Source organism: Bos mutus, chromosome 2 (assembly GCF_027580195.1).
Source record: "Bos mutus isolate GX-2022 chromosome 2, NWIPB_WYAK_1.1, whole genome shotgun sequence".
In the NCBI taxonomy this organism is placed as follows: Eukaryota; Metazoa; Chordata; class Mammalia; order Artiodactyla; family Bovidae; genus Bos; species Bos mutus.
In genome coordinates this window covers 74,387,466-74,414,557 of record NC_091618.1, presented here as the reverse complement: position 1 = coordinate 74,414,557, position 27,092 = coordinate 74,387,466, and the positions used below count along the sequence as shown (strand labels likewise).

General features: G+C 36.6%; 1 protein-coding gene across 2 annotated transcripts in view; it reads left to right on the top strand.

Annotated features, from left to right (window-relative positions):
• DARS1 (aspartyl-tRNA synthetase 1) overlaps positions 1–27,092 on the top strand; it is a 67,386-nt gene that overhangs the window by 31,333 nt on the left and 8,961 nt on the right. For both annotated transcript variants that reach the window (XM_005899494.3, XM_070389813.1), the window contains exons 5-10: positions 9,672–9,774; positions 12,277–12,357; positions 13,343–13,402; positions 14,515–14,626; positions 15,503–15,637; positions 17,750–17,897. In XM_005899494.3, the coding sequence (XP_005899556.1) occupies positions 9,672–9,774; positions 12,277–12,357; positions 13,343–13,402; positions 14,515–14,626; positions 15,503–15,637; positions 17,750–17,897 (639 nt within the window). The remainder of the gene's footprint in view (positions 1–9,671; positions 9,775–12,276; positions 12,358–13,342; positions 13,403–14,514; positions 14,627–15,502; positions 15,638–17,749; positions 17,898–27,092) is intronic.

The window sequence follows — 27,092 nt, the reverse complement described above, 5'->3', positions numbered from 1 at the left end:
GAGGACAAAAAATAAACAACTTCCATGAAGAGACATGTTACAGGTCCTGTGATGGAAGTATTTTTATACACCATCTAAGTTGAGGCCCAGACACTGGTGGGCATTTGGGTACCTCTTGAGCATCATGTGGATTAATTGATGAACATAGGCTGGTTGTACTCTGTTCTGGGAGAAGGCAATGGCAACCCACTCCAGTACTTTTGCCTGGAAAAACCCATGGGAGAAGCTTGGTAGGCTGCAGTCCATGGTGTCACTGACAGTTGGACACGACTGAGCAGCTTCACTTTCACTTTTCACTTTCATGCATTGGAGAAGGAAATGGCAACCCACTCCAGTGTTCTTGCCTGGAGAATCCCAGAGATGGGGGAGCCTGGTGGGCTGCCGTCTGTGGGGTCGCACAGAGTCGGACACGACTGAAGTGACTTAGCAGCAGTACACTGTTCTAGATTGCAGCCCTTTGAACAACTGTACTTAGATGGTTTATACCTCTTTGTTGGAATGAGGTACTTATCTATTGGATCAGAAACAGAACTTCTATATCTGGTCCTGCCCAGTTCAAAATTTGCATTGAAAACCTTGATAATAAGTGCTTTAAAAGTAGGTTGAAAATCTGGTGTCACTAGATGCCAGTTTATGGGATTAATTCTTCTACGTTATTAAGTAATAACTTAATGTTGTCTTATGCAGAGATTCTGATGAATATATGTTGAGTCTGGCAACAGCAGGACCTCAGGATACATCAGCATTACCAGAAAAGGCAGCATGACTCTTAGGCATTTTGAAAGCTATTTGTGAAGGGCCTGTTATTTCTACTTTATTTCACATAAGCTCTAAAGGAATCTTGCAGCTCATGAATTTCTAAGAATGAGAATGAATTATTTCAAAGTAAGCTGACGATGCATTCTGGAGTATTTAAATTTGGAGGCTGATTTGTGAGTCTGTAACAGAACTGTTTAGTGCAGTAATCTGTACCTGACCTTACTAGCTGTGTGATCTTGGGCTAGTTACTTGACCTTTCAGTCTCAGTTTTTTCAACTGTAAAATGGTAGTATACCTACCTTGTAGGCCTTTGTGAAGTTTAAGCAAGATGATATATGTGTAAAGCACTTCACATGGGAACTAGAACATAAACGGAAATTGCGAAAGTGACATGGAAATAATACTATGTTAGGTATTTATATATATTAAGATCAATTTCATTTAAGCTGTAGAAATAAAACTGCTTCTTCAAACTTAAAAAATACGGAGAAAATGAACAAAACTACTGTAGGTACATTACATATTTTTTGTAAATGAGAAAAAATGTAGAGAAGTATAGAAAGCAGTGATTAGAGGAAGAGGGAGTTCAGTTCAGTATATGATAGGGAACCTAGAATTTTAAATTTATACATTATTGAACATTGCAATTTTAACAGTAAGGATATTCTTTTATAATAAAAAATAAGTTTTTGAAATAATGTTTAAAAAATAACTTAAAACTGTAAGAGCAAACCCTGCCATTTCCCCATCCCTTGCTGGTGAGAGGCATGGTGAATTGGGGATGATTCTTTTTTTGTTCTCCAAAAGGATTTGCCAGAACCAGCACCTCACACTGAGACCCAGCAACAAAAAATGGGTGAAGTACTTCTTTACCAGATCTATTTCTCCACTATTTATATGCAGGATTGGGATCTCTCTGACTCAGTTACATGCTATTAAATACATTTTCACCTGCAAATCATCTACCTGCTCCAGCAGCCTTTTCTCAGTTGTGATTCTTGTGTCCTATCCCACTGACCTCCAAAGTGTGATTTGCTCAAAATTACTCTCTAAAGGAAAGAAAATAATCCTTTCCTTCATTTCTTTTTTTATCTAAGAGTGATAGGAAAAATTTAAGTTTTTCTAATAGTTAATTTATAGATAAACACTGGACCTATCACTTGGATTGCACCTCATAAGGTCACACACATGTCACCTCCAGCATGTGAGGGCTCTAAAGTAAGACTGCAGGATTCCAGGAACACAGAGGAGCAAACAGTGGTACCCCAACTCTCTGGTTCACTTTCAGCATATTACAGTTTACTATGTCTGGTTAAATGGTTTGGGGGATTATATTTATTTATATTTAAGATAATAAACTGACCATCACACAGTAGACAAGTGGCTTAAAATGATTTCTTCCAAGAAACACTGTTCAGTTCACTTCAGTTGCTCAGTCGTGTCTGACTCTTTGTGACCCCATGGACTGCAGCATGCCAGGCTTCCCTGTCTGCCACCAACTCCAGGAGCTTACTTAAACTCACGTTCACTGAGTCGGTGATGCCATCCGTCTCAACCTCTGTCGTCCCTACTCCTCCTGCCTTCAATCTTTCCCAGCATCAGGATCTTTTCCAATGAGTCATTTCTTCACATCAATTGGCCAAAGTATTGGAGTTTCAGCTTCAGCATCAGTCCTTCCAATGAATATTCAGGGCTGATTTCCTTTAGGATTGACTGGTTTGATCTCCTTGCAGTCCAAGGGACTCTCAAGAATCTTCTCCCCAATACCACAGTTCAAAAGCATCAGTTCTTCAGCACAAGTGTTAATGCTGACACTTCTGATAATGGGAAATCTTTGTAACAGCTGCATGATAAAGCGTGTTTTTTGTTTTGTTTTGTTTTTAATGATAATCCAATCATATCTGACAAGATTTTCATACTCCCCTAGCTAGATAGAAATTATCAGGAAACTATATGAAGTATGGATTTGCTATTACTAATTATGGATCACTGTTGCTAATTATGCATCTCACCCTAAATTTATATTTGCCTAAAGGTAATAACTTACATTTAGTATTACATGTATATAGTTTTTAAAATAAATAGAATATCTACATATCTACATTAGAATATCTACATAATTACCACTTTTTTACTGATAGAGTAAGTCAAATTATCAAGTGTTTGGAGAGAGCTACTCAACCCTATAGTAGTTATATTAACTACTGTAGCTATCTGTATTAAGCTTATAATGAGGTTAATGTCTAGCTGTTAACCCTATAGTTCATGTATTTAAATATTCTCTCCTTTTTGAAACATGTTACGTCCTTGCACCTCTAATGCCATTCAGTTGTTTTGTTTTTTTTTTAAAGTCTCTTCTCTACCCCCCAGAGTTCTATTATGATCTTTAGCATTTCTGAACCAAGAGGGATAAGTGAGACTTTCCCCCAAAAAACTGATTGGTGTGACAGAACCAAGAAATAATTCCCGATAAGTTGTTTTAAGATTGTTTTAGGCTGTGCTGATTTTGAAATGTGTTTATAACACCTCCCTCCTTCCCCTGAGCAGTCAATTTGAAGAGGCCACTATGCACTTGAATGGATAAATTCTGCTTTACACAATCCTAATGCTTCATAGTCAAATTTTGTGTATCTGCTTTTTAAAAAAATCTCTTTACAGTGCATAATACCCATTATAGGTTTGCAAAGTGTATGTGATGATACACAACATTAAAGAATTAGGCATTACTCAGTAGTGCATTATTTTAGACTATGAAGTTTACTTCTTCCTTCAAATACTAAAACTATTTTGACAACCTTAACAGGATCATTGAAGCCTATTATATACATTCTTCATGTTTAACTTTTTCTTAATGACACAGGGCCGTTATTCTGAACTTCAGTTACTGTGCAAGGTTATAATATGTTGTTTGGTGCTTTCATGTCTTTGTTTGTTTTTTAATATATTTTCTTCAGTAGTCAGTTGTTACTTAAAACAACAGTTGTGCCTACTTCTAATCATTCCAACAGACTTTTTTTAGTTTGTTGCTTCTTATGTAATGTGGTTTTAGTCCCTGAGTCGAGTCCGACTCTTGCAATCCACCAGGCTCCTCTGTCCATGGGATTTCCCAGGCAAGAATGCTGGAGTGGGTAGCCACCATTCCCTTCTCCAGGGAATCATCCCAACCCAGGAATCAAACCCAGGTCTCCTGCATTGCAGGCAGATTCTTTAGCAACAGAGTGAAGCCCCAGTATCATATAATGTAGACATGACAACTTATAATCACAATTGACAGAACTGTGGATAATGAGGGTATTTCTATGGCTGATGAGGAGGCCCTAAATAACAAACTATATGACAGTCATGTTGGAAAGATGGGATTTTATTCCTTCAGATAACTGAGTACTGTTTGTTTTTTCCCACAAGCCATGTTCTATAATTGTTTGGGTTACTCATACATTATATCATTTGTTTAAAAAAAAAAAAACTTGAAAAAACCCGCAAAACTTGATGCACTTGTTTTAGTCACTCAGTCGTGTCTGACTCTTTGCGACCCCATGGACTATACTGACCAAGCTCTCTCCATGGAATTCTTTTTTTTAAATTTTATTTGATTTTTAAACTTTACATAATTGTATTAGTTTTGCCAAATATCAAAATGAATCTGCCACAGCATGGAATTCTTTAGGCAAGAATACTGAAGTGAATTGCCATTCCCTTCTCCAGGGAAGCTACCAACCCAGGGAGGGAACCCAGGTCTCCTGCATTGCAGGCAGATTCTTTACCATCTCAGCCACCCATAGTCCACCTAAAATATTTTAATAAAACACTTTATATGAAGAATGGCGATTTTTACAGTTTTTTTTTTTTTTCTGAAGAGAGTTTAAATTAGAAGTAAGGTCCTGGTTAAAAGGAGTTAGAAGTAAATTAATTAAATTGAATGGTTGACAGTTCCTAATGCATAACATAAAGTCTGTTCTGCCTATTAAGGTATTTCTAATATCAAGGCTCTATTAATTTTATTTGTAGAGTGATTCCCTATATTCCGGGGCAGAAGGGTAGTTGGAAAGTGAAGTATAAAAAAAAATGCTGTGATAGTGTGTTTTGGGAGGTGTTGGTAATAATAAAAAATAGCTGACTTAGCTCTTGAAAAGATATATTTAATTTACTTCATCTATTTCTACTGTAATAATGTAGTTCCCAGGAGTTCCTGTGCTTCCACGCCTGCCATATCCTTTATAAAAACCAAAGGCTTTTAGTTAGTTGCTTGTTAGACATAACGCTCTTTCAGAGTACAAAACACAGTGACATATTAGTTTCAAAATGTAAAGCAAACTTTAATAGGATCTCTTTATGGCAGCAGTCAAGCTGTAGTTTATATACAAGATAGTATTAAGCCATCTTAACACACAGTGTCAGATGAAATCATGTTAAATAGACTTTTTCTACAAAGTGGAATATTGCAATTAACTTATTCAAGTATTCCAGTCCCTCTTGTATTGACTCTATACATACAAATACACGTCAGTTCAGTCCAGTTCAGTTCACTCACTCAGTCGTGTCCAACTCTTTGTGACCCCATGGAGTGCAGCATGCCAGGCCTCCCTGTCCGTCACCAACTCCCAGAGTCCACCCAAACCCATGTCCATAGAGTCAGTGAAACCATCCAACCATCTCCTCCTCTGTTGTCCCCTTTTCCTCCTGCCTTCAATCTTTCCCAGCATCAGGGTCTTTTCAAATGAGTCAGCTCTTTGCATCAGGTGGCCAAAGTACTGGGACTTTTCAGCTTCAACATCAGTCCTTCCAAGGAACACCCAGGACTAATTTCCTTTAGGATGGACTGGTTGGATCTCCTTGCAGTCCAAGGGACTCTCAAGAGTCTTCTCCAACACCAGCTCAAAAGCATCAATTCTTCAGCGCTCAGCTATCTTTATCATCCAACTCTCACATTGATACGTGCCTACTGGAAAAACTGTAGCCTTGACTAGATGGACCTTTGTTGGCAAAGATATCTCTGTTTTTTAATATGCTGTCTAGGTTGGTCATAACTTTTCTACCAAGGAGTAAGCGTCTTCTTATTTCATGGCTACAGTCACCATCTGCAGTGATTTTAGAGCCCCCAAAAATAAAGTCTGCCACTATTTCCACTGTTTCTCCATCTGTTTGCCATGAAGTGATAGGACCCGATGCCATGATCTTAGTTTTCTGAATGTTGAGCTTTAAGCCAACTTTTTCACTCTCTTCTTTGACTTTCATCAAGAGGCTCTTTAGTTCTTCTTTGCTTTCTGCTGTACGGGTAATGTCATCTGCTTATCTGAGGTTATTGGTATTTCTCCCAGCATTCTTGATTCCAGCTTGTTCTTCATCGAGCCCAGCATTTCTCACAATGTACTCTGCATATAAGTTAAATAAACAGGGTGATAATATACAGCCTTGACATACTCCTTTTCCTATTTGGAACCAGTCTGTTCTTCCATGTCCAGTTCTAACTGTTGCTTCCTGACCTGCTTACAGATTTCTCGAGAGGCTGGTCAGTTGGTCCGGTATTCCCATCTCTTTTAGAATTTTCCAGTTTATTGTGATCCACACAGTCAAAGGCTTTGTCCTAGTCAATAAAGCAGAAATAGATGTTTTTCTTGAACTCTCTTGCTTTGTCAGTGATCCAGCAGATGTTGGCAATTTGATCTCTGGTTCCTTTGCCTTTTCTAAATCCAGCTTGAATATCTGGAAGTTCACGGTTCATGTATTGCTGAAGCCTGGCTTGGAGAATTTTGAGTATTACTTTACTAGCGTGTGAGATGAGTGCAATTGTGCGGTAGGTTGAGCATTCTTTGGCATTGGCTTTCTTTGGGATTGGAATGAAAACTGACCTTTTCCAGTCCTGTGGCCACTGCTGAGTTTTCCAAATTTGCTGGCATATTGAATGCAGCACTTTCACAGCATCATCTTTCAGGATTTGAAATAGTTCAACTGGAATTCTATCACCTCCACTAGCTTTGTTCGTAGTGATGCTTTCTAAGGCCCACTTGACTTCACAATCCAGGATGTCTGGCTCTAGGTGAGTGATCCCACCATCGTGATCATCTGGGTCATGAAGATCTTTTTTGTACCATTCTTCTGTGTATTCTTGCCACCTCTTCTTAATATCTTCTGCTTCTGTTAGCTCCATACCATTTCTGTCCTTTATTGAGCCCATCTTTGCATGAAATGTTCCCTTGGAATCTCTAATTTTCTTGAGGAGATATCTAGTCTTTCCCATTCTAAGCCCTCGTATAAGCTTTTACTAGTTTTAACTAGCAAGTTCTAGTCTGACCCTTTTTCACAAATTTGACTCTTCTTTTCGTTTTGTTTTAATGATTATTCTTCTGAATTTATTCATGTGCATGAGTAAATAGGGACAGGTAGATATAGATAAGGCCATAGAGATATTAGAACGGAATTATTTTATCATGATCTAAGTCTGCTCTTCTAGCACATAACTACTAGAAATAAAGGCAAATATTGGGATTGGAAGGTCAAAAAAAGTTTATTACAAGAATCTTCTATATGTAGTTAATCCTACCTTCTTTCTAATTTATTCAGTAGACCCAATTTGTGATACCGGAAGTTTAGCTTTGGCCCTAGTTTAGAAATAGGTTTGGTTTTCAAAGTTCTTTTGTCAGTTGTTTAGTACTAGAAACGATGTTTAAATGGTGGTAGTTTTCTAGTCTAGATGATCAGTATTTTAGCACATAACACTATTGAATCAATGAACTTAAAGGTAGTCCTAATTTCAGGTCCTGGATAAAAGGAATCATCTGGTTACTTTTCAGAGAGAGAAAGAAGAGAAAACTGTTTTCTTTGATCAGACCTTTAGCTAGCCTTGGGCAGAGTGTATTTGACCACATTCCAGCTTCTTTTTGGAAGGACACTCACTTAGTGCTCAATCCTTAAGAGTAGATGTGTTTAACTTGGCTTGAAGAAAACGTCCTGATAATGGAATGCCTCCTCCTAGGGAGTTGAAGGAGGTGAAATAAGAGAACCAAATGAGCCAGGGACATAGCACACTGTCTCAGGTTGGAGTGCTAGTTGGGGCAGGTCAGATTACTCCATGATGCAACTCACTGATGAATAAGGAAGAGAGAACCTACCCCGTAGAAACATGTAAGATAAGCAACAGAATTCTTACAAGCTCTGAATTATATACTCGGGTATCAAGTTAACCCATGTGAACAAATAAAGCAGTGGTAGGTGGCAGTCACATTGTAGGAAGATTTCAGTGATCCTGGATTGCCAGTATCATAAGCCCTTTTATTAATAAACTGAAGCCTCTCTATCCCTTCTTATCTCAGAGGAGTCTTATCTTAGTTCACCAACTACTTCTTTTACCATAATAAGTTTTTTTAGTTTCTTCAGTACACAAGATGTTTAGCTATAGATATTAGGTGATAGGTCTAGTGCAGAGATTTATGAGAGTGTAAAAGATATATATATATATATATATATATTTAAGGTAGTTGATAACAGACATTATAGAATTCTAGCTAGTGCAGCAAAGTGAATTGGAAATTTATCTGTATTACTTCACGGCACTTAATCTATTATATCATCCTTTTCCAACCCAAATGTTTGTTGAAATGGTTTGTAATATAAGTTGTTAGATTTCTGGAATCTTGTCAGATAGCTCCATAACTAATAAGGACCCAGTTCCTTATCCAAATGAATAGACTTTTTCTTATGAAGGTTAAATCTTTTTATTGTTGTTTTGCTTTGTTTAGATTCTGGTCATCCATCTTGCAGAATTTTGCATAGGGGTACTTGAGCCATGAGACCATAATGCAGAAGTTAACTGGAGTTTATGATAGCAGATAAACAGGGAGTCCAGGACAGATTTTCCTAATCCATTTTTGCCCTTTCTATTATGCCGGCTGCCCCAGGAAATCTACTATCTGTCAGTTGTCACTTTGGCATTTTTCTTCTTTCCTTCTCTTTTCAACTCACTTCTGTAGCTTCAGTTACCACCTGAGAGTTTTAACTAATAGTTTTACATGGGAATTTGCATTTGGCCAGTTGAACTGCCATCATACTGATATCACTCGCCAAGATCTAAAAGTTAAATTTTATCCTTTTCCACAAATGTACAGTGACATGTTCTGTCAGTACAAGAACATACACAGGAGGAGAGCTGATACATTTTGTATGGGAACCACCATTTTAGATTCCACTTTTTTTCCCTTGGTTATATATAGGAGACCAAAAAATAACCAGTTATCTCCAATTTTGAGTGTGTGGTATTCAAAATTCAAGTTTGCTATAGAATTAAATTGCCCAGGAGATCCAGTTTTTTACTCACAGTTTATATTTAGCTAGCTTCAGGTAGGCATTCTTAAACGAAAGTACACAATCCAGTAGAGTATCTGCCACAAATCCAGTGACAGTGTGCACTCAGAAGCTTTAGGCAACGATTTCACTGGAGCACTCTAATGTCCTCTTAGTGCCCTGAAATCTTTTCAGTTGACCTTCTATTATTTAATGTATTTCTACATTAATGTACTTCTATTACATACCAGTAACTGTGTTCATTGAAGCCAGTGTTTCTCTTTATGGGAAATGCTGATCTTAGTAAATTTTAACTGTGGGTAGGGAGATATTCTTTAATAAATAACTGAAGGACTTTTTCACAGTTCAGTGCTGGTCCTGTTATCTGTTATGTCTAGAGTATTTTATAAATGGTAACTAAATTATGGGGTCTGGAAAATTATCTCTTCAAGAAATTTCACAAGGTGTGCTACATGGTAGCTTATTATAAGTAGGTTAAAGCGACTGGCTTTATCTCAAGTGACTTACTATGGTAAAGAAGAATTTAATATATTCAGCTTTACTGATGAAACACCAAACAAGTTCTGACACCTCTGACAAGATGATTAAAGTTGGCAATGTTTTTCTTTTGACAGCATCAACAAAGAGAGCATCGTTGATGTGGAAGGTGTTGTGAGAAAAGTGAATCAGAAAATTGGAAGCTGTACACAACAAGATGTAGAGTTACATGTTCAAAAGGTAATTTTTTTCAAAATATAAAATTGTGTCCAGAAATAGATTTGAATAGTTCTTACAACTGTTCACATCAACTCTGTAATTAGAGTTGATATAAAATATTGAGATTTATAAATTGATTATCGACTCAACTAGTTTTTGTCATATAACAAACCACCTCAATACTTAGCAACTTAAAACAACAAACATTTATTATTTGTTCATGATTCTGTGCGGTAAGGGAGTTAGGGTCAGCATCTGCGATGCTTGATCTGTACCATGTGATATATCACCTGGGCTCACTGATGTTCCTCGGACATCTCTCCCTGTGACTCTCCTCATCCTGCAATCTAGCCCAGGCATGTTGACATGGTACATCTACCATAGCCACATACGGGAAAGTATAAAACACATCTGAAAAGCTTTATTCACTATCATGAACCTATTTGGCTGTCAGCTTCTTTGAATGAAGGTTGATTCATTATACTAACTCTTATTAATCATTGTATTGCCTTATAATCATTGTATTTCTGGTATTTTACAGTATAGAGAAGTCAAAAGAGATAATACCGTATCGAGCTTAGATACCAGCAATAACTTTTTCGCATAAGATTTATCCCACATTTATTTTCTTAGACATACAAACTAAAAATGTTACACGTGAATTCAAATACATTTAGTATTTTTGAAATAACCCTGCAATCTTGAACCTACAACCTACAGTCTCAGATCCAGACCTAGTTTGTATCCACAATATTCTTCACTGAATTTGTCTTATGGAGTAGTCCTTTCCCACTCTAACCCGTGTGTGTGTGTGTGTGTGTGTGTGTGTGTGTGTATACATGTCAGGTAGATGGACAAAAACAGATGGATGCAGAAAGACAGATTCATCCATACACACTACTTTGGGAGTAGAGGTTGTATTTAATTGAAATTTATTGTCATAAAACTCTTAAGACTTTGAAAATCTTATAATTTTTACTGACCTAACTTGCGAAATTACTTTGTTCTCTTTTTGTACGTCTTATTTCAAACTAACTGCACCAGGAAGTCTATAAGCTAATAAAGGCAAACTGATCTAAAGGTATGCTGACCAAGGGGGGGAAAAAAAAAACCCTATCTTCCAAGTAACATCTTTTTCAACACTTGAATAAATAAGATATTAGTGACTAGAGCAAGTAAATGTATTTCTAAAATATTTTAATTACCTAAGATCCAGTTCAACCTTAATAAACATTAAATATAAAGCCTCCAAAGTGCTTGCAGACAAATTTTGCCTTAAGAAAAATAAAGTATCTCACAAAGCATAAAACACTGTATACTAAATAGAATTTTGTAAGCTCTTTTATCATTTATTTATCTGGCCTGCAGTTACTGAGTAGTACCAAGCACTATGTGAAGTTCTGAGGATGAAAGTGGTCACAACCTAATGAAGGAGATTTTTCTACTAGTTAGAAAAATGAAAGAGGTAGCTGTCCAGATCTCCAGCTTTGCATTGGCGATCAAGTTTCTATTAACTAATCAAAGAGAAGCACAAAAACTTGGGTATAGGGGATAGCAACAAATGAGTTCTATTTTACTATGAATAGGACTGGAGTATCCTTCTGATACTTTTTCTTGAAGTGTCTGAGTTGAATGCTAAATGTGATTTACCAACTGGAAGAATATAATTTCCTTTCTGTAATTAAGTAAAGTCTGTTCTCCTCTTGTGCTTTAGCAGATTTTCCAGGAATAGTTGGGAAAAACTAATAGGGTAACATGCATTTAAGTGGCTGAAAAACCCAGTCTCCTTTATGATCTAACAGCTTTTTAGCACTAAAATGTGCATATACTTTGAATAAATATTGAGGGATCTTAACACCATAAAGAAACACCTTCTCCAGCAGCTCCCAACCAGGAGAGCAGCAGGAAGCCAGATATAATTGATACACTTGGTGAAAGAAGGCAGTGAAGGGATATTTAGAAAATGAACGAGGAAAGGAAAGGAAGGAGCAGTGCAGCAAAGTTGAGCTGACTTTGGTCCTGGTAGTGGAAACAGCCAGATACTGTTAACAGTTACGATAACTTATTTGTTAATGGCGCCTTCATACGATCAAAGTGTTTTCTTATTCTTTATTCCATTTGATTCTTAACACCAACCTCATTTTACAGAAGAATATTGAAGCTCTAGGTAAGGTGATTTGCCTGTGACAAGTTTCCTGTGACAAAAAGAGGCCTTAAGCCAGACTCCTCAACTACAGTTATTACTTGTTTATGATACTGGTGGGCACCTTAGAGTTTACAAAGTCTTCATACATATGTTATCTCGTTTGACTATTCCAGCAACACAGGGATATAGACAAGAAATAACTATTAACCCCATCTTATAGGTGTAGAAACATGTGCCATCTTGTTTGATTTTAGCAAGTAGTTTCAGTTATGTATGCAAACAATGTTTCTCATGTTAAGTCAACTGTAGATTCTTTTAAGCAAAAGATAACAGGTTTTGTGTGCTTCTTGATATTTTTGGTAATCTCTCACTTTCAGATTTATGTGATCAGTTCAGCTGAACCCCGCCTGCCCCTGCAGCTGGACGATGCTGTTCGGCCTGAAGTGGAAGGAGAAGAGGTGAAAACTATACTTTTGAAATAATGTGCTTCCTGTGTATATTTAGTTTATAAAGCACTGAAAACTTGATGTCCTACTTTTGTAAGAAGGGTACCTATGAATTGATTTGAGCTTCATTTTCATTAAAAACTACTCTTACATTAAAAGTTCTCAAACTTTTTGCTCTCAGGATTCCTTTACATTTTTAAAAATAATTGACCCCCACAAGCTTTTATTTTTATAGGTATGTCTACCACCATTTACAGTATTAGAAGTTAAGACAAAATTTTTAATATTTATGACCTTATTAAAAATAATAATATAATTAGATTATGTGTCTGTGTATTCCTATGTAAATAATAAAAACAGCAATAAGATATGAAATTTTTTTTTAATGTCAAGAGTAACATTGTGTTACGTGTCTATATTCTTGGTAATATCTGGCTCAGTACACAACGATTAGCCTTTCATATCTGCCTCAGCATTCATTCTGTTGTGTCTGCACACATCATTAAGCCTTTGGGAAACTTCTAAATATAGTCAGGAAAAAATGAGTGTTTGAAGATATTATTGTGAAAAATAGGTTTGACTTCACAAACTCTCTGAAAGTGTCTCACTGGTCCCCAAAACATACTTTGAGAACCACTGTTCTTTGTCAGCTTTTATTTGTTCCTTCCATTTTCAACTAGCAGGTAAACTCCAGGGATCAGTGATTGTGACAGTTGTTAATTATTCTGATATCCCAGTAATGAGTCAAAGGCTTGGGTGTGGGGGGTGGATAAAAAGCATTTAGCTTAATTCCTTCTCATTTCTGTTCTTTCAAGCTCTCTTTCTCTTAATAACTTCTCTCTGGCCCCACTTGTTTCTAGGATCTTTGATTAGGGGGTATAATGTGAACACACATGAATATACCTATTCTCATTTAAAAATTAACATGACTCTACAAATGTTGTTTGTGTCCTTAAAAAAAGTTACTAAAATCTGTTTTTTTTAATCCTTTTTTTAGGAAGGAAGAGCTACTGTTAACCAGGATACGAGATTAGACAACAGAGTCATTGATCTTAGGGTATGCCTCATTTGTTTATTTAGTGACATGATTGTGCTGAAATCAAGGTGGGCAAGAATAACATACCTGACTCAGGTTTATAGAACTGATTGTCATTTGCTTATATGTAATATGATAATACAAGAAGTAATTTACCTGCCTGACCCTTCCTCTGAAAAGAATTGCAGGCAACAAGGGCAGTCAAGTAATAGTTCACAGGATACTGACTTGCTTCATTTTAAAATGACAGAGGAGTGTGAAGCTAATAAATGGGCTTACTTTCCAGGTAGTACCTGTTTCAAACAAGATAGTCAGCAAGAAAAAACATAATTAGTTTTCACTACATAATTGTGAAAGAAGTTCTGTGCACATTTTAGAATGATCAGGTAGAGATTAGCAGTTAATACCTCAATCCTTTGAATTTGATCTGAGCAGAGAGTTCATAATAAAGAAGTAGTTGGCTCTGGTGGTATATATAGTAATCCCATACTTGGTCTTCTGTTTCCCTTTCTGGTTTGGTTGCAAGTGAAAGAGTTCAGTGGTTTCATCATCGTAGTAAAACCAATGTCATCTCTCATTTCTTAATATTTTGACCACATCTTCCTCCTCTTACTTAAATAATCTACCTAAAGCTTAAATGCTTTGTCACCTTAAGAGTTCTTTCTAACTTGTCTGCCCTTATTGTACACTCATTTTTTCCCTGATTATTTGCTTTTTGCCTGCTTTTCACCTTTTCCATTTTCATTTACAGTATATGGAAAAGGTTAGCAGTAATCAAAAGTTCTGTTAATACTACTTAGAAACCTCAGGTTTTTCATAATTTTGGCCACAATAGTTAGACATCCTACTGTATTGGCTATTTGTTCACAGAGGTTATTGGTTGTGCCTCTAACATTTGGCCTGAAAAGTATTTTTCTTTGATTGGAAATAAAAGAGCAAAATTGTAATTCTCCTTCTAGAATATGAAAAATTCTAAAATATATTCCTATACTGATTGTCATGCAACTAACTTTTCTCTCATATAATGAATTATTTTCTCTATGAACTTTCCAGGCATGTGGCCCGATTAGAAAGTACTCTGTCTCAGTTAATGTGTCAAATTGATTTAATTAGATTTTATTATTGTCTTATAGACATCAACTAGTCAGGCAATCTTCCGTCTCCAGTCTGGCATCTGCCATCTTTTCCGAGAAACTTTAACTAACAAGGGTTTTGTGGAGATCCAAACTCCTAAAATTATCTCAGGTATGCTTTATTTCTCTTAATTTTTTAAAATAAATTGGTTTCCCCGAAGTTGCTTCATATTTGATTTTTTATGGGGGATTTTTTTTCATTTGTTTTGTTTTTTAAGAATCCCAAGTGTTGCTTAAGGTTTATTGCTATGAGACTGTTTTGAAGACTATACTATACAGTAGCAATCAGATATCACTAACACTAGTAATACTAAATTCCCTATTTCAGGAGTCATTACATGATAATGATTATAAAATAAGTCAGTAACACATAAAGCAAGATTTTTTTGTTAATATAAGGTGCATCAGAAACTACTTTCCTGATGTAGATTTCTTTCTAATTGCTATTACAATTTTGTTTTTTATAAACTGCAATGTCAAGTTACTAGACATAGATACTACAGATCGGAATACCTCATTAATTCTTATTCTTAATGAGAAACTTATCTTAATCATTTTTAATCATTTAACTTTTTTATTTACTTAAATAACAATAAAATGTTATGAATGGATTTTAATTATGTTTAAAATTTGAACATTGCATTATTGATAATTAGGAAAGTATTAAGAAAATATCTTTTTTCCCATTCAAAAAAAATTTTTATAACTTGAGAGTAGCTTTAATAGATTTAAAATTGATGTAGAAAGAGAGCATACATAGCCAAAGAAGTAAAATGGAGGTGTAGCCAAAGAAGTAAGTCTGTCCTAAATGTAAACTGTTTAGAATCAGGTATATGATATATTAAGACTATAGTTTCTCTGCAATTCTTGATTTTCTAGTTGTCTCTTTTAGTGAAATACTTGAACCAAAAGTATAAACTGTTTTTACTAGAAATTTGCATTGATAAGTTTACAATTACTTGTAATAACTTAAATGTTTACATTTCAGCTGCCAGTGAAGGAGGAGCCAATGTATTTACTGTGTCATATTTTAAAAATAATGCATACCTGGCTCAGTCTCCACAGCTGTACAAGCAAATGTGTATTTGTGCTGATTTTGAGAAGGTTTTCTGTATTGGGCCAGGTAAGGTTTTTGGCAGTTATGGTTTTCTCAAAATTCATTAATTGTATCATAGTAATGGTTTTAGATCAGCCCTGGGTATTCTTTGGAAGGAAGGATGCCAAAGCTGAAACTCCAGTACTTTGGCCACCTCATGCGAAGAGTTGACTCATTGGAAAAGACTCTGATGCTGGGAGGGATTGGGGGCAGGAGGAGAAGGGGACGACAGAGGATGAGATGGCTGGATGGCATCACTGACTTGATGGACATGAGTCTAAGTGAACTCCGGGAGTTGGTGATGGACAGGGAGCCCTGGCATGCTGCGGTTCATGGGGTCGCAAAGAGTCGGACATGACTGAGCAACTGAACTGAACTGAATGGTTTTAGAAACACATTTTACATGCAGACATTTTGAAAGCTTACATCTTTTTATATGCTGACTACATAAACACTAGACTTTGAGGTAAAAAATGACAGTGTACTTAGGTAGACCTTCCAAATAATAAATTTTGTTGTCCTTGATAGCCCCTTTACTACTCTTGGAAGTTTACAAATGTGATACCAATTTTATTCCAAAGCTGTTCTATTTAACTGTTACTATTTGTACTGTTCTTAGTACTGTTAATATGCTAAAGCCCATTAGAAATTAGTACAAATGTATGATATTTAGTAGGTTATATTAACATAGTTTTTAAGATATAGTTGCTACAAGTCCAGTATGCACACATAATCATGTGACAGATTCTTTTACGAGACTAATTAACAAGCAAAAACTAGCTTTACTTCATTCTTTAAAACTCACCAAATATTTTATATATGTAAGTTTTTTGATGGCTTAATAAAAATTAAATACCTCCTAATAGAAAAACTGGCAAGATCATTAAGTTTTTTAGTTTTCTGAATCTATTAAACAATTATATGTTGAACACCTACTGCATGTATACAGCCTTGCTCTGGGTTCCCTGTACATAAAAGAAGAATCAACCAGCACCTCTCAAATGTTAATGTGCACATGAGCCACCTGGGGACCTTGCTAAAATGCGGGTTCTGACCAGTAGGTCGGGGGTGAGGCTTAAGATTCTGCGGTTCTCACATGTTCCCAGGTACTGCTGATGCTGCCGATTTGCAGACAGACTATGCTTTGTAAAAGGAAAATCATTCTCCCTGCTTTCAAGACAGAATAAGACATGTATACATACAGCAGTCACAGGGAGTAATCAACTGATTTTCACAGCAAATAATCAGATTGTGCTGTGCAATCAGCAGATTGGTGTTAATTATATAGTATAGCGAGTGTAAAAAGGGGGAAAGATGGAATTTGCTAAAGTCACAATGAGAGAGTTCATACTGAAGTGGGCTCTAAGGACAGAGTAGGAGATACAGACAATGGGGATTGGCATTCTAGTCAGAGGAACCAAGATGAGTAAAGAGCATGGGAGGAAATAAAAATAAGACTAGTTAGTGTTAAGAAATGGGAAATACAGGATAGGACTAAATTATGAAAGCATGGAGGTTTTAAACATTTTGTCATTTTGTCTTACTACGGTAGTCATCTGGGAACTATTGTAAGTTACTGAGCAAGGATGAGTTATAGAATATATCAATCTTGCAGTGATACGAAAAATGGAGCAGAGTAGAGTCAGGAAGACTGGAGAGGAGGAAAGTGCAGTGAGGATAATAGCAACTGGACTGAGGTAATGGCTGGAGTGTGTAATGTTACTTCATCTGCACAGATTTCATTTAGCTTGAGTCAAGTTTTAATAAAATTGAGAACTCACTATATTGAATCTGTTTTAATTATTGAGAAGGCACTTCAGAATCTTGCATTCCCTTGGGATTCTCATGAGTCTCATTTATTAATTGACATTTGTTAACAGCTTTTACTACTATAGGAATTTGTAATGAACTTGCCATCCATGAGAATGCTGAGACAGATGACTTATCAAAGATTTTTTTCCAACCCTATAATGATAATGAAATAGTGCCATTGGAGTACTAGTAAATGGAATTTTTGTATTTAAATCTCAGTTTATCCAAAATTTAAAATACCACTTACTATGCTGTGTAATGTATGCCAAGTATGTATTTACATACTATGTAAACACCATTTACCATTTTCTTTTATTAATGTTACAGTATTCAGAGCTGAAGACTCTAATACACACAGACATCTGACTGAATTTGTTGGCTTGGATATTGAAATGGCTTTTAATTACCATTACCATGAAGTTGTGGAAGAAATTGCCGACACTTTAGTGCAAATATTCAAAGGACTTCAGAAAAGGTAAAAATATATATATTTTATAACCTTAGATGAATATAATTTTTAAAGCAGTTTAAGTTCTTCAAAATGAAGCAGTTCTTAAAACATATAAACTAAGTTTTTATTGAAAAAAATATATATATGAAGATTTGCCAATTAGTTTATCAGTTAATTAGTGGGAAAATCCACACTCAAAAGAGTACTTCTGAATCCAAGTCAATTAGGGCTGCAGCCAGTTAACCTAGCTAATCTACCAGATTGTAAACAGCCTAACTATATTTGTTTTTTCCTCAATATTTTACATCCTGAATTTCTCAGTATAGAGCCTATGTTGCCTTTATAGCAGTTTATTATTTAAGAGGTAGTATGAGATAGTAGGACTTCCCAGGAGGCTCATTGGTAAAGAATCTGCCTGCCAGTGCAGAAGACTCTGGAGACACAGGTTCAATTCCTGGGTGAGGAAGATCCCCTGGAAGAGGAAATGGCAACCCACTCCAGTATTCTTGCCTGGAGAATCCCATGGACAGAGGAACCTGGCAGACTACAAGTCCTTGGGGTTTGCAAAGAGTTGGACATGACTGAGCAAGAGAGCACAGGGAGGAAACAGTATTTCAGAGTTTCAACTCAGCTAGGTCCAGGTAGCCTGAGATTGAATCCCAAGTTTGCTATGTATCTTGTGTGGGCATTTTGGAAGTTATATAACTCTGTGCCTCAGTTTCCTCTGCTGTTACAAGTGAAGATAATATTATTACTTACCTCAAAGTTAAAGAGTCCCTTTAGTCTTTCAGTTTCTAATCTTTACTGAATCTGTGTAAGTTAAGCCTATGTTGGGACTGTTTAATTTTTCAATCAATTTATATTTACAGTGAGTGCTTAGTAGAAATTAGAAACTAGTATACTGAAGGGACTTTCAGCTTATTTGGGCCTGGTGAATTGATACATTTATAGAAATTATTAGGCATGTTCTGGGTGTTCAGAAAATTGAATTATGTAAAATGTGCACTTTCTGTACAACCTTTAAACTGGCAAATAGTTTCTGCCTTAAAAGGGCATTAGAAATTGTTTTCTTATGATAATGTTTAAAATAGAGAAAAGAAGAAAAGATGGGAAGCATGTTAACTAGGATCAAGAGTGTCTTTTTTTCTCTTTTCTTTTCTCCATACTTTTGAGAGTACTCCAAGTATTAAGTTGCATATGACAGGTTTATCTAGTGCTTTGATAACTGATGAAGGATTGTATTTAAAATTTCTATTTGAAGACCACTGTTTTTTTTCCCTCATGACATTTATTGTTTTCTTTCTGATTTTACAAGCAATACATGTTTATTGCAGACAGCTAGAAATAAAAGCATAAAATAAAAATTAACAATCCACCTAATCCCACCCCTCAAAGAATAACCATTAATGTCTTGATGCCTTTTTAAATAGAGGTATAAGTGACCTATCCACTATTTGATTCCAGTGCACAACATAGTGATTCCATATTTCTGCAATATAATTGACTGGATTTCTCATGCTGTACCTTTCATCCCATGACTTTTGTTTTTTTTTTTCTTTGTAACTGGAAATGTCTTTTTCTTAATCCCCCTTACCTATTTCACTCATCACCCAAGCTCCCTCTACTCTGGTAACTACTAGTTTGTTCTCTGTAACTGTGTCTGTTTCTGTTTTGTTTGTTAATTTGTTTTGTTTTGTTAGATTCCACTTACAAGTAAAACCATACGGTATTTGTCTTTCTCTGTCAGACTTATTTCACTTCATATAATACCCTCTCAGTTCAGTTCAGTTCAGTCACTCAGTCGTGTCCAACTCTTTGTGACCCTATGAATTGCAGCACACCAGGCCTCCCTGTCCATCACCAACTCCCGGAGTTCACTCAGACTCACGTACATCAAGTCGGTGATGCCGTCCAGCCATTTCATCCTCTGTCGTCCCCTTCTCCTCCTGCCCCTAATCCCTCCCAGCATCAGAGTCTTTTCCAATGAGTCAACTCTTCGCATGAGGTGGCCAAAGTACTGGAGTTTCAGCTTTAGCATCATTCCTTCCAAAGAACACCCAGGACCGATCTCCTTTAGGATGGACTGGTTGGATCTCCTTGCAGTTCAAGGGACTCTCAAGAGTCTTCTCCAACACCACAGTTCAAAAGCATCAATTCTTCGGCACTCAGCTTTCTTCACAGTCCAACTCTCACATCCATACGTGACTACTGGAAAAACCATATACTTGACTAAACAGACCTTAGTTGGCAAAGTAATGTCTCTGCTTTTGAATGTTATCTAGGTTGGTCATAACTTAATACCCTCTATATTCATCTATATTGTCACAGATGACAAGATTTCATTCTTTTATGGTTAATATTCCAGTGTGTGTCCGTGTTGTTGTTTAGTTGCTCAGTTGTGTCCAACTCTTTGAGACCCCATGGACTATAGCCCTTCAGGCTCCTCTCTCCATAGGATTTTCCAGGCAAGAATACAGGAATGGGTTGCCATCTCCTTCTCCAGCATGTTTGTATATATATATGTGTGTGTGTCTGTGTGTGTGTATATACACACTACATCTTCTTTATTCATCTATCAGTGAACATTTAGGTTGCTTCCATATCTTGACTGTTGAAATCATAATGCTTAAATGAACTTGGGATAAATATATATATATTTTCAAATTAGTTTTTTTTTAATTTCTTCAAAAAATATCCAGAAATGGAACTGCTAAATTGTATCTAATTTTTTGAGGATGTCTGTACTGTTTTCCATGGTGGTTAATTACTACCAACAGTACACAAGGTATATTCCCTCTATACCTTTGTTGAGAGTTTTTATCATAAATGGACATTGAATTTTGTCAAAAAGTTCTTTGTTGAGATGATAATATGATTTTTATTCCTGAGTTTGTTAATGTGGTGGATCACACTGATTAATTTGTGGGTGTTGAACCATCTTTGCATTCCTGGGATAGACCCCAATTGATCATGGTGTATGATCCTTTAAATATATTATTGATTTCAGTTTGCTAATTTTTAAGGATTTTTGCGTATCATTTCCTTTTTGTCTGGTTTTGGTATCAGTGTGATGCTGGTTTTATAGAGTGAGTTCAGAAGCATTTCTTCCTCTGGAACTTTTTTGAAGAGGATGAGAAGTTAATTCTGTAAATGTTGGTAGAATTCACCTCTGAAGCCATCTGGTCTTGGACTTTTGTTTGTTGGGAGTATGTTTTTTTATTACTGATTCAACATCATTACTGTTAATTGTTCTATTCACATCTTCTATTTCTTCCTGATTCCGTCTTAGGAGATTTCACATTTCTAGGAGTTTGTCCATTTCTTCTGGGTTGTTCAGTTTATTGGCATATATGTATTCATAATAATCTCTTACGACCCTTTATATTTCTGTGGTGTCAGTTGTAACTTCTTTTTCATTTCTGATGCTACAGATTTGGATTCTCTTTTTTTCTAGTCTATTTTATTTCTTTTTACTCTGATCATTATTACTTTTTTCCTTTTAGTAACACTGGGCTTTGCTTGTTTCTTTCTCATTCCTTTAAGTCAGGTTAGGTTGTTTAAGACTTTTCTTACTTCCTGAGGTAGGCTTTTATCACTGTAAACTTCCCTTAGAACTGTGTTTGCTGCATCCTGCAGACTTTGGATTGATGTGTTTGTTTTCATTTGTCTCTCAGTATTTTTTTGTTTCTTCTTTAATATTTTCTGTAACCCATTGGTTGTTTAGAACCATATTGTTTAGCCTCTATGTGTTAGTGGTGATTGCTGGGGTTTTTTTGTTTGTTTGTTTTTCACCTTGTAGTTGATTTCTAGTCCCTTTGCGTGTTGTCAGAAAAGATCCAGGATAGGATTTTAATTTTAAGTTTACTGAAGCTTGTCTTGTGGCCCACTGTGTGATCTATCCTGGAGAATGTTCCTTGTGTACTTGAAAATAATGTGCATCCTGCTGCTTTTGGATGGAATGGTGTGTGTGTGTGTGTGTGTGTGTGTGTGTGTGTGTGTGTGTGTGTCTGTTAAGTTCATTTCACCTAATGTGTTTTTGAGGCCAGTGTTTCCTTATTGATTTTCTGTCTGGGTGATCTGACTATGGATGTAAGTGGGGAGTTAAAAGTCTTCTCTTTTGTGTTATTGTGTTATTTTTCCTTTATGTTTGTTAATATTTGCTTTATTATTTAGGTGCTCCTATGTTGGGTATATTTATAGTTGTTAGATCTTCTTGTAGAATTGATCCCTTTATCGTTATGTAATGTCCTTCTCATTTCCATTTGCATGGAACGTTTGTTTCCATCCTCTTACTTTTGGTTGGAGTGTGTCTTTAGATCTGAGATGAGTCTCTCGCAGACAACATATGTATGGACCTTGTTTGTTTTATCCATTCAGGCACTCTGTGTCATTTGGAGCATTTAGTCCATTTACATGTAGTATGTTCTTATTGCTATTTTGTAAATTGCCTTCAGGTTTTTAAATTTATTTTTTGTTTCTCCTTTTTTCTTCTTATGACTTGATGATTATCTTTAGTGTCAATATAAATTCCTTTCTGTCTTGTGTGTGTATCTATTATAGATTTTTGGCCTATGGTTACCATGAGGTTTATATATAGCAGCCTATATATGTAGGTTCAGCTTGAGTGATTTCCACCAGTTGGTCTTCCAGTATACTAATCTGTTCCTCTGTATCATCTAATCTCCTTAGAGGAGTATCATCTAATCTACTTATGGGAGTTCCCTTGTATGTAACCAGTTACTTTTCCCTTGCTGCTTTTAATATTCTCTGTCTTTAATTTTTGCCTAATTACAGTGTGATAAGGAAGCTACAGGGCTTCCCCAGTAGCTCAGCTGGTAAAGAATCCACCTGCAATGCAGGAGACCCCCGTTTGATTCCTGAGTCGGAAAAATCCCCTGGAGAAGGGATAGGCTACCCACTCCAGTATTCTTGGGCTTCCCTGGTAGCTCAGACAGTAAAGAATCTGCCTCTAATGCAGGATACCTGGATTGGGAAGATCCCCTGGAGGAGGGCATGGCAACCCACTCCAGTATTCTTGCCTGGAGAATTGCCATGGACAGGGAGCCTGGCAGGCTATAGTCCATGGAGTTGCAAAGAGTCAGACATCACTGACTAAGCACACACAGTGAACTTGTGGACTTCTTTGGGTTGATCTTATTTGGGACTCTTTGTATACTTCCTGGGCCTGGATATTTTTTTCCTTTCCAAGGTTAGGGAAGTTTTTGGCTATTATGTCTTTAACTGCATTCTCTGCCCCTTTCTTTTCCTTCTTTGATTTGTATAATGTGAATGTCAGTGTGCTTGATGTTGTCCCAGAGGTCACTTAAACTGTCCTCATTTTTTTTGTTTGTTTCAATTTTTATTGGAGCATATAGTTGATTTACAATGTTGTGTTAGTTTCTCCTGTACAGTAAAGTGAATTGGCTATATGTATACATATATCCCCTCTTTTTTGGATCACCTTCCCATTTAGGTCACCATTGAGCACTGAGTAGGGTTCCCTGAACCTCTACAGTATGTTCTCAGTAGTTATCTATTTTATACATAGTATCAGTAGTGTATATATGTCAATCCCTATCTCCCAGTTCCTCCTACACCCCTCCTCCCGCCTTGGTTTCCACACCTTTGTGCTCAACATCTTTGTCTCCATTTCAGTTGAGCAAAATTAATATCTGAACCATTTTTCTAGATTCTACATATATGTATTAATATACAATATTTGTTTTTCTGACTTCACTTTTTTTTTAACTTTTTATTTTGTATTGGGGTATAGCCAATTAACAATGTTATGATAGTTTCAGGTGAACAGCGAAAGGACTCAGCCATACGTATACACGTATCCATTCTCCTTCAAACTCCCCTCCCATCTAGGCTGCCACATAACATTGAGCAAAGTTGCATGTGCTATACAGTGGGTCCTTATTGGTTATCCATTTTAAATATAGCAGTGTGTATATGTCCATCCCGAACTTCCTAATTATCCCTTCCCCCAACCTTCCCCCTGGCAACCATAAGCTCGTTCTCAAAGTCTCTGAGTCTGTTTTTGTTTTGTAAACTCTCCTCATTTTTAATTTTTCTTTTTATATGTGTATTAGGTAGGTTAATTATGTTTCCTGATCTTGGAGAAATGGCCTTATGTTTGAGACATCCTGTAGGGCCCAGCGACACACTCGCCTCTGTTCAGCAGAGCAATATGTTCTAGGGATGCCTGCTATACACGAGCTATGTGGGCCCTTCTGACAGGGCTGACTTCTGTGGGCATACTGGTGGGCTTGGATGGCTCCCAGCCCAGTTGGTGGCCAAGTGCTGCCTAGTGCTGAAGCTTCTGGTTACTGGTGGACAGGACAGGTCTTCCAGAACTAATGCTGGCCCACTGTTTGGTGGGACCCAATCCTGGGCCCTCTGTTGGACATGGCCAAATCCTGGGGTAGCTGAGGTGTTTTGAGCAGGGGGTCTACAGCTGCTACTGGCCTGATGGTGGGTGGCATTATATCCCCGTGTGGCTGACTGCTTGGCCTGGGGCTTCCCAGGACTAGTGCTAACTGGCTGGTAGGCTAGACCTGAAACTTGCTCCAATAGGCTAGAGGGAGAACTCCAAGATAGTGCTTGCCAGCATCAGTGTCTTCATGATAGAATGAACTCCCCAAAATGGATGCTGCTAATGTCTGTCCCCAGGGGTAAATCTCAGTTGCCTCCTGCCTCTTTAGGAGGCTCTACAAGATCAACAAGTGAATCTGACCCAGGCTCCTTTCAAACTACTGCTTCTGCCCCAGGTCTCGAGATTTTACATGTTCCCTTTAAGTGGATTCACTGTTTCCTACAGGCCTTCAATTCTCCCAAGCGCCTGCCCCACTGGCCTTCAGTCAGGCCTTCTAGAGGGTGCTTGTCTTCCTGGTGCAGGATCCCTAGCCTAGGAAGCCCAGTATGGGACTCAGACCTCTCATTCCTTGGAGGGGATCTCTGCAGTTGTGATTATACTCTCCTTTGTGGGTTGCCTGCCTGGGGATGTGAATATTGACTCTGCCACATCTCTGCTGCTCCTACCTGTCTTGTTGTGGTTACTTCTTTATATCTTTGGTTGTAGAATATATTTTATGCTTGCCTTCAGGTCATTCTCATTGATAGTTGCTCTGTAAATAGTTGTAATTTTGGTGTGCCCATGGGAGGAGGTAAATTCAAGGTCTTCCTATTCTATGATCTTGGCCACTCCTCCCTACTTTTTTTTTTTTTTTTAACTCTTTTTTCTCTGAAACATTTCTATACAGTTTATTTTAAGCAACTTCCATTCAGATAGTCTGTAGAACAACTAATGTCTCCCTGTAAAACAAAATATCTTTTGAAACTACAGTTAAGGAATAGAGCTTTTCTCATTATTTGTTTACTGTATATTTTAAAAATTTATTTATTTGGCTGTACCAGGTCTTAGTTGTGGCACATGAGCTCTTCCTTTTGGCATGTGAGGTCTTTAGTTGTGGTGCTAGGGGGATCTAGTTCCCTGACCAGGGTTTCAGCTGGGGCCCCTGCATTGGAAGCCCACAGTCTTAAGCCACTGGACCACCAAGGAACTCCCTCCCTCATTTTTTTTACATTTTTATTTCATTTACATTTATAATTGAAGAAAGTTTATGAAGCTCATTTATTTTAGGTATTGATATCTTCTCTACTTAATATTGGAAGTGGAATTTCCGCTTTGGTTTTTGTAACAGAGCAAGCATGATTTGAGCACTTGGGATTAATCAAATCTCTGCTTACAAATTAGAGATTCAGACACCATTATCACTGGGCTTAATGGGTAGGCTTAAGATGGCAACTTGGAAATAAAAACCTTCTTCCTGTCTTCTATACATCATTTAGGAATTTTAAGTTTCTGTGTCAGTTGTAAATTGGGTTATTTGGTGGTTGTCTTACCCCTCTCGTGTTTATCATTAGTACTTATCTCTAACAGAAGAATAAACAAACGTATTTTAAAATATTGATATTCATATTTTTATTACCATTGATTAACATGAATGGGGGTTAATGTTCAAAGCAAAACACTTTAAAAATTAATTCTTGGGGTCATTTTAACCCATCATGTCAGGATTTGAATAAATCAATGATTTCTTCTGAATATAAACATACTTTTTTCAATTCTGTTGATTATGAAAAAATTTAAATATCATACATTAAAAGGGTAGACTAGCCTAATGAACCCCCACATACTTATCACCCAATTTCAACCATTGTCAATCCATGGCCAGTTTCACTTTACACATTTCCCTCCATGCTCTGTTATTCTGAAGCAAATCTCAGCTACCATTTCATCCATAAATACTTTAGTGAAACTACATTTTTAATCTTGCCATCCTCTACGGCAGCAGTTTACTGCAATGAACATTTGTTATATTTAGAAGATAGACAATGAACATACTATAGGGATTATTAAAATGGGAAAGAAATAGGCACTCTCCTAAACAAACTTATGGTATAGTGGGAATCGGGGAAGACAAGACAATATTCATTAATTTGGTCTTCCTCAATGATGACAAATGTTGTTAAAGTATTAAAAATCAGATTTTTTTAGTGCCTCATAAAATGAGTATTTTATGTTTCTAACAGTGCTAGTTGATATGAATTATAAAGGAAGTTTTTTATCCTGTGATGCTACTGCAGTGACAAATAATACAGGATTGAGAAATGATGTTAAATATTTTTTAAAGTATTTTGCATTTAATTATTTAACTTAATTTCTTGGTAACAGTTTTTTTTTCTGATGCATACACTAATTCAAAGAATGATTTTATGTGACATAAACAGGGACTCAATACCTACTAGATACTTTTTCCTTAGATGGTGTTTCTACTACTAATGAGCTTGAAAGTCCCTGAGGCCATTTCTACACTGAGGCTGAACTTACAGGAAAGAGTTTTGCTCTAAAAGTATTTCCTTTTGTTATCTCTGAATTCAAAATAGTTACCAGTGGAAACATGGAAGAGTAGTGCAGTAGGCTCTTGGGTCCGTGCCAACTGGCCTCTTGAGTACAGGCTCCCTCAACCTCCCTAGGATATCTGGCGATGAGTGGGGTGAGCAGGAAAAGGCATGTTTCCACCCTGGAACCTGCTCAGGTTGCCCTTTTCTCATCACTGCACATGTAGTTAATTCCTCTAAAATGTTAAAAAATGTTTCTTTGTTTTAAAAAAAAAATGTGTATCAAGTGTATGGAAGAGAAAAGCTGTATGT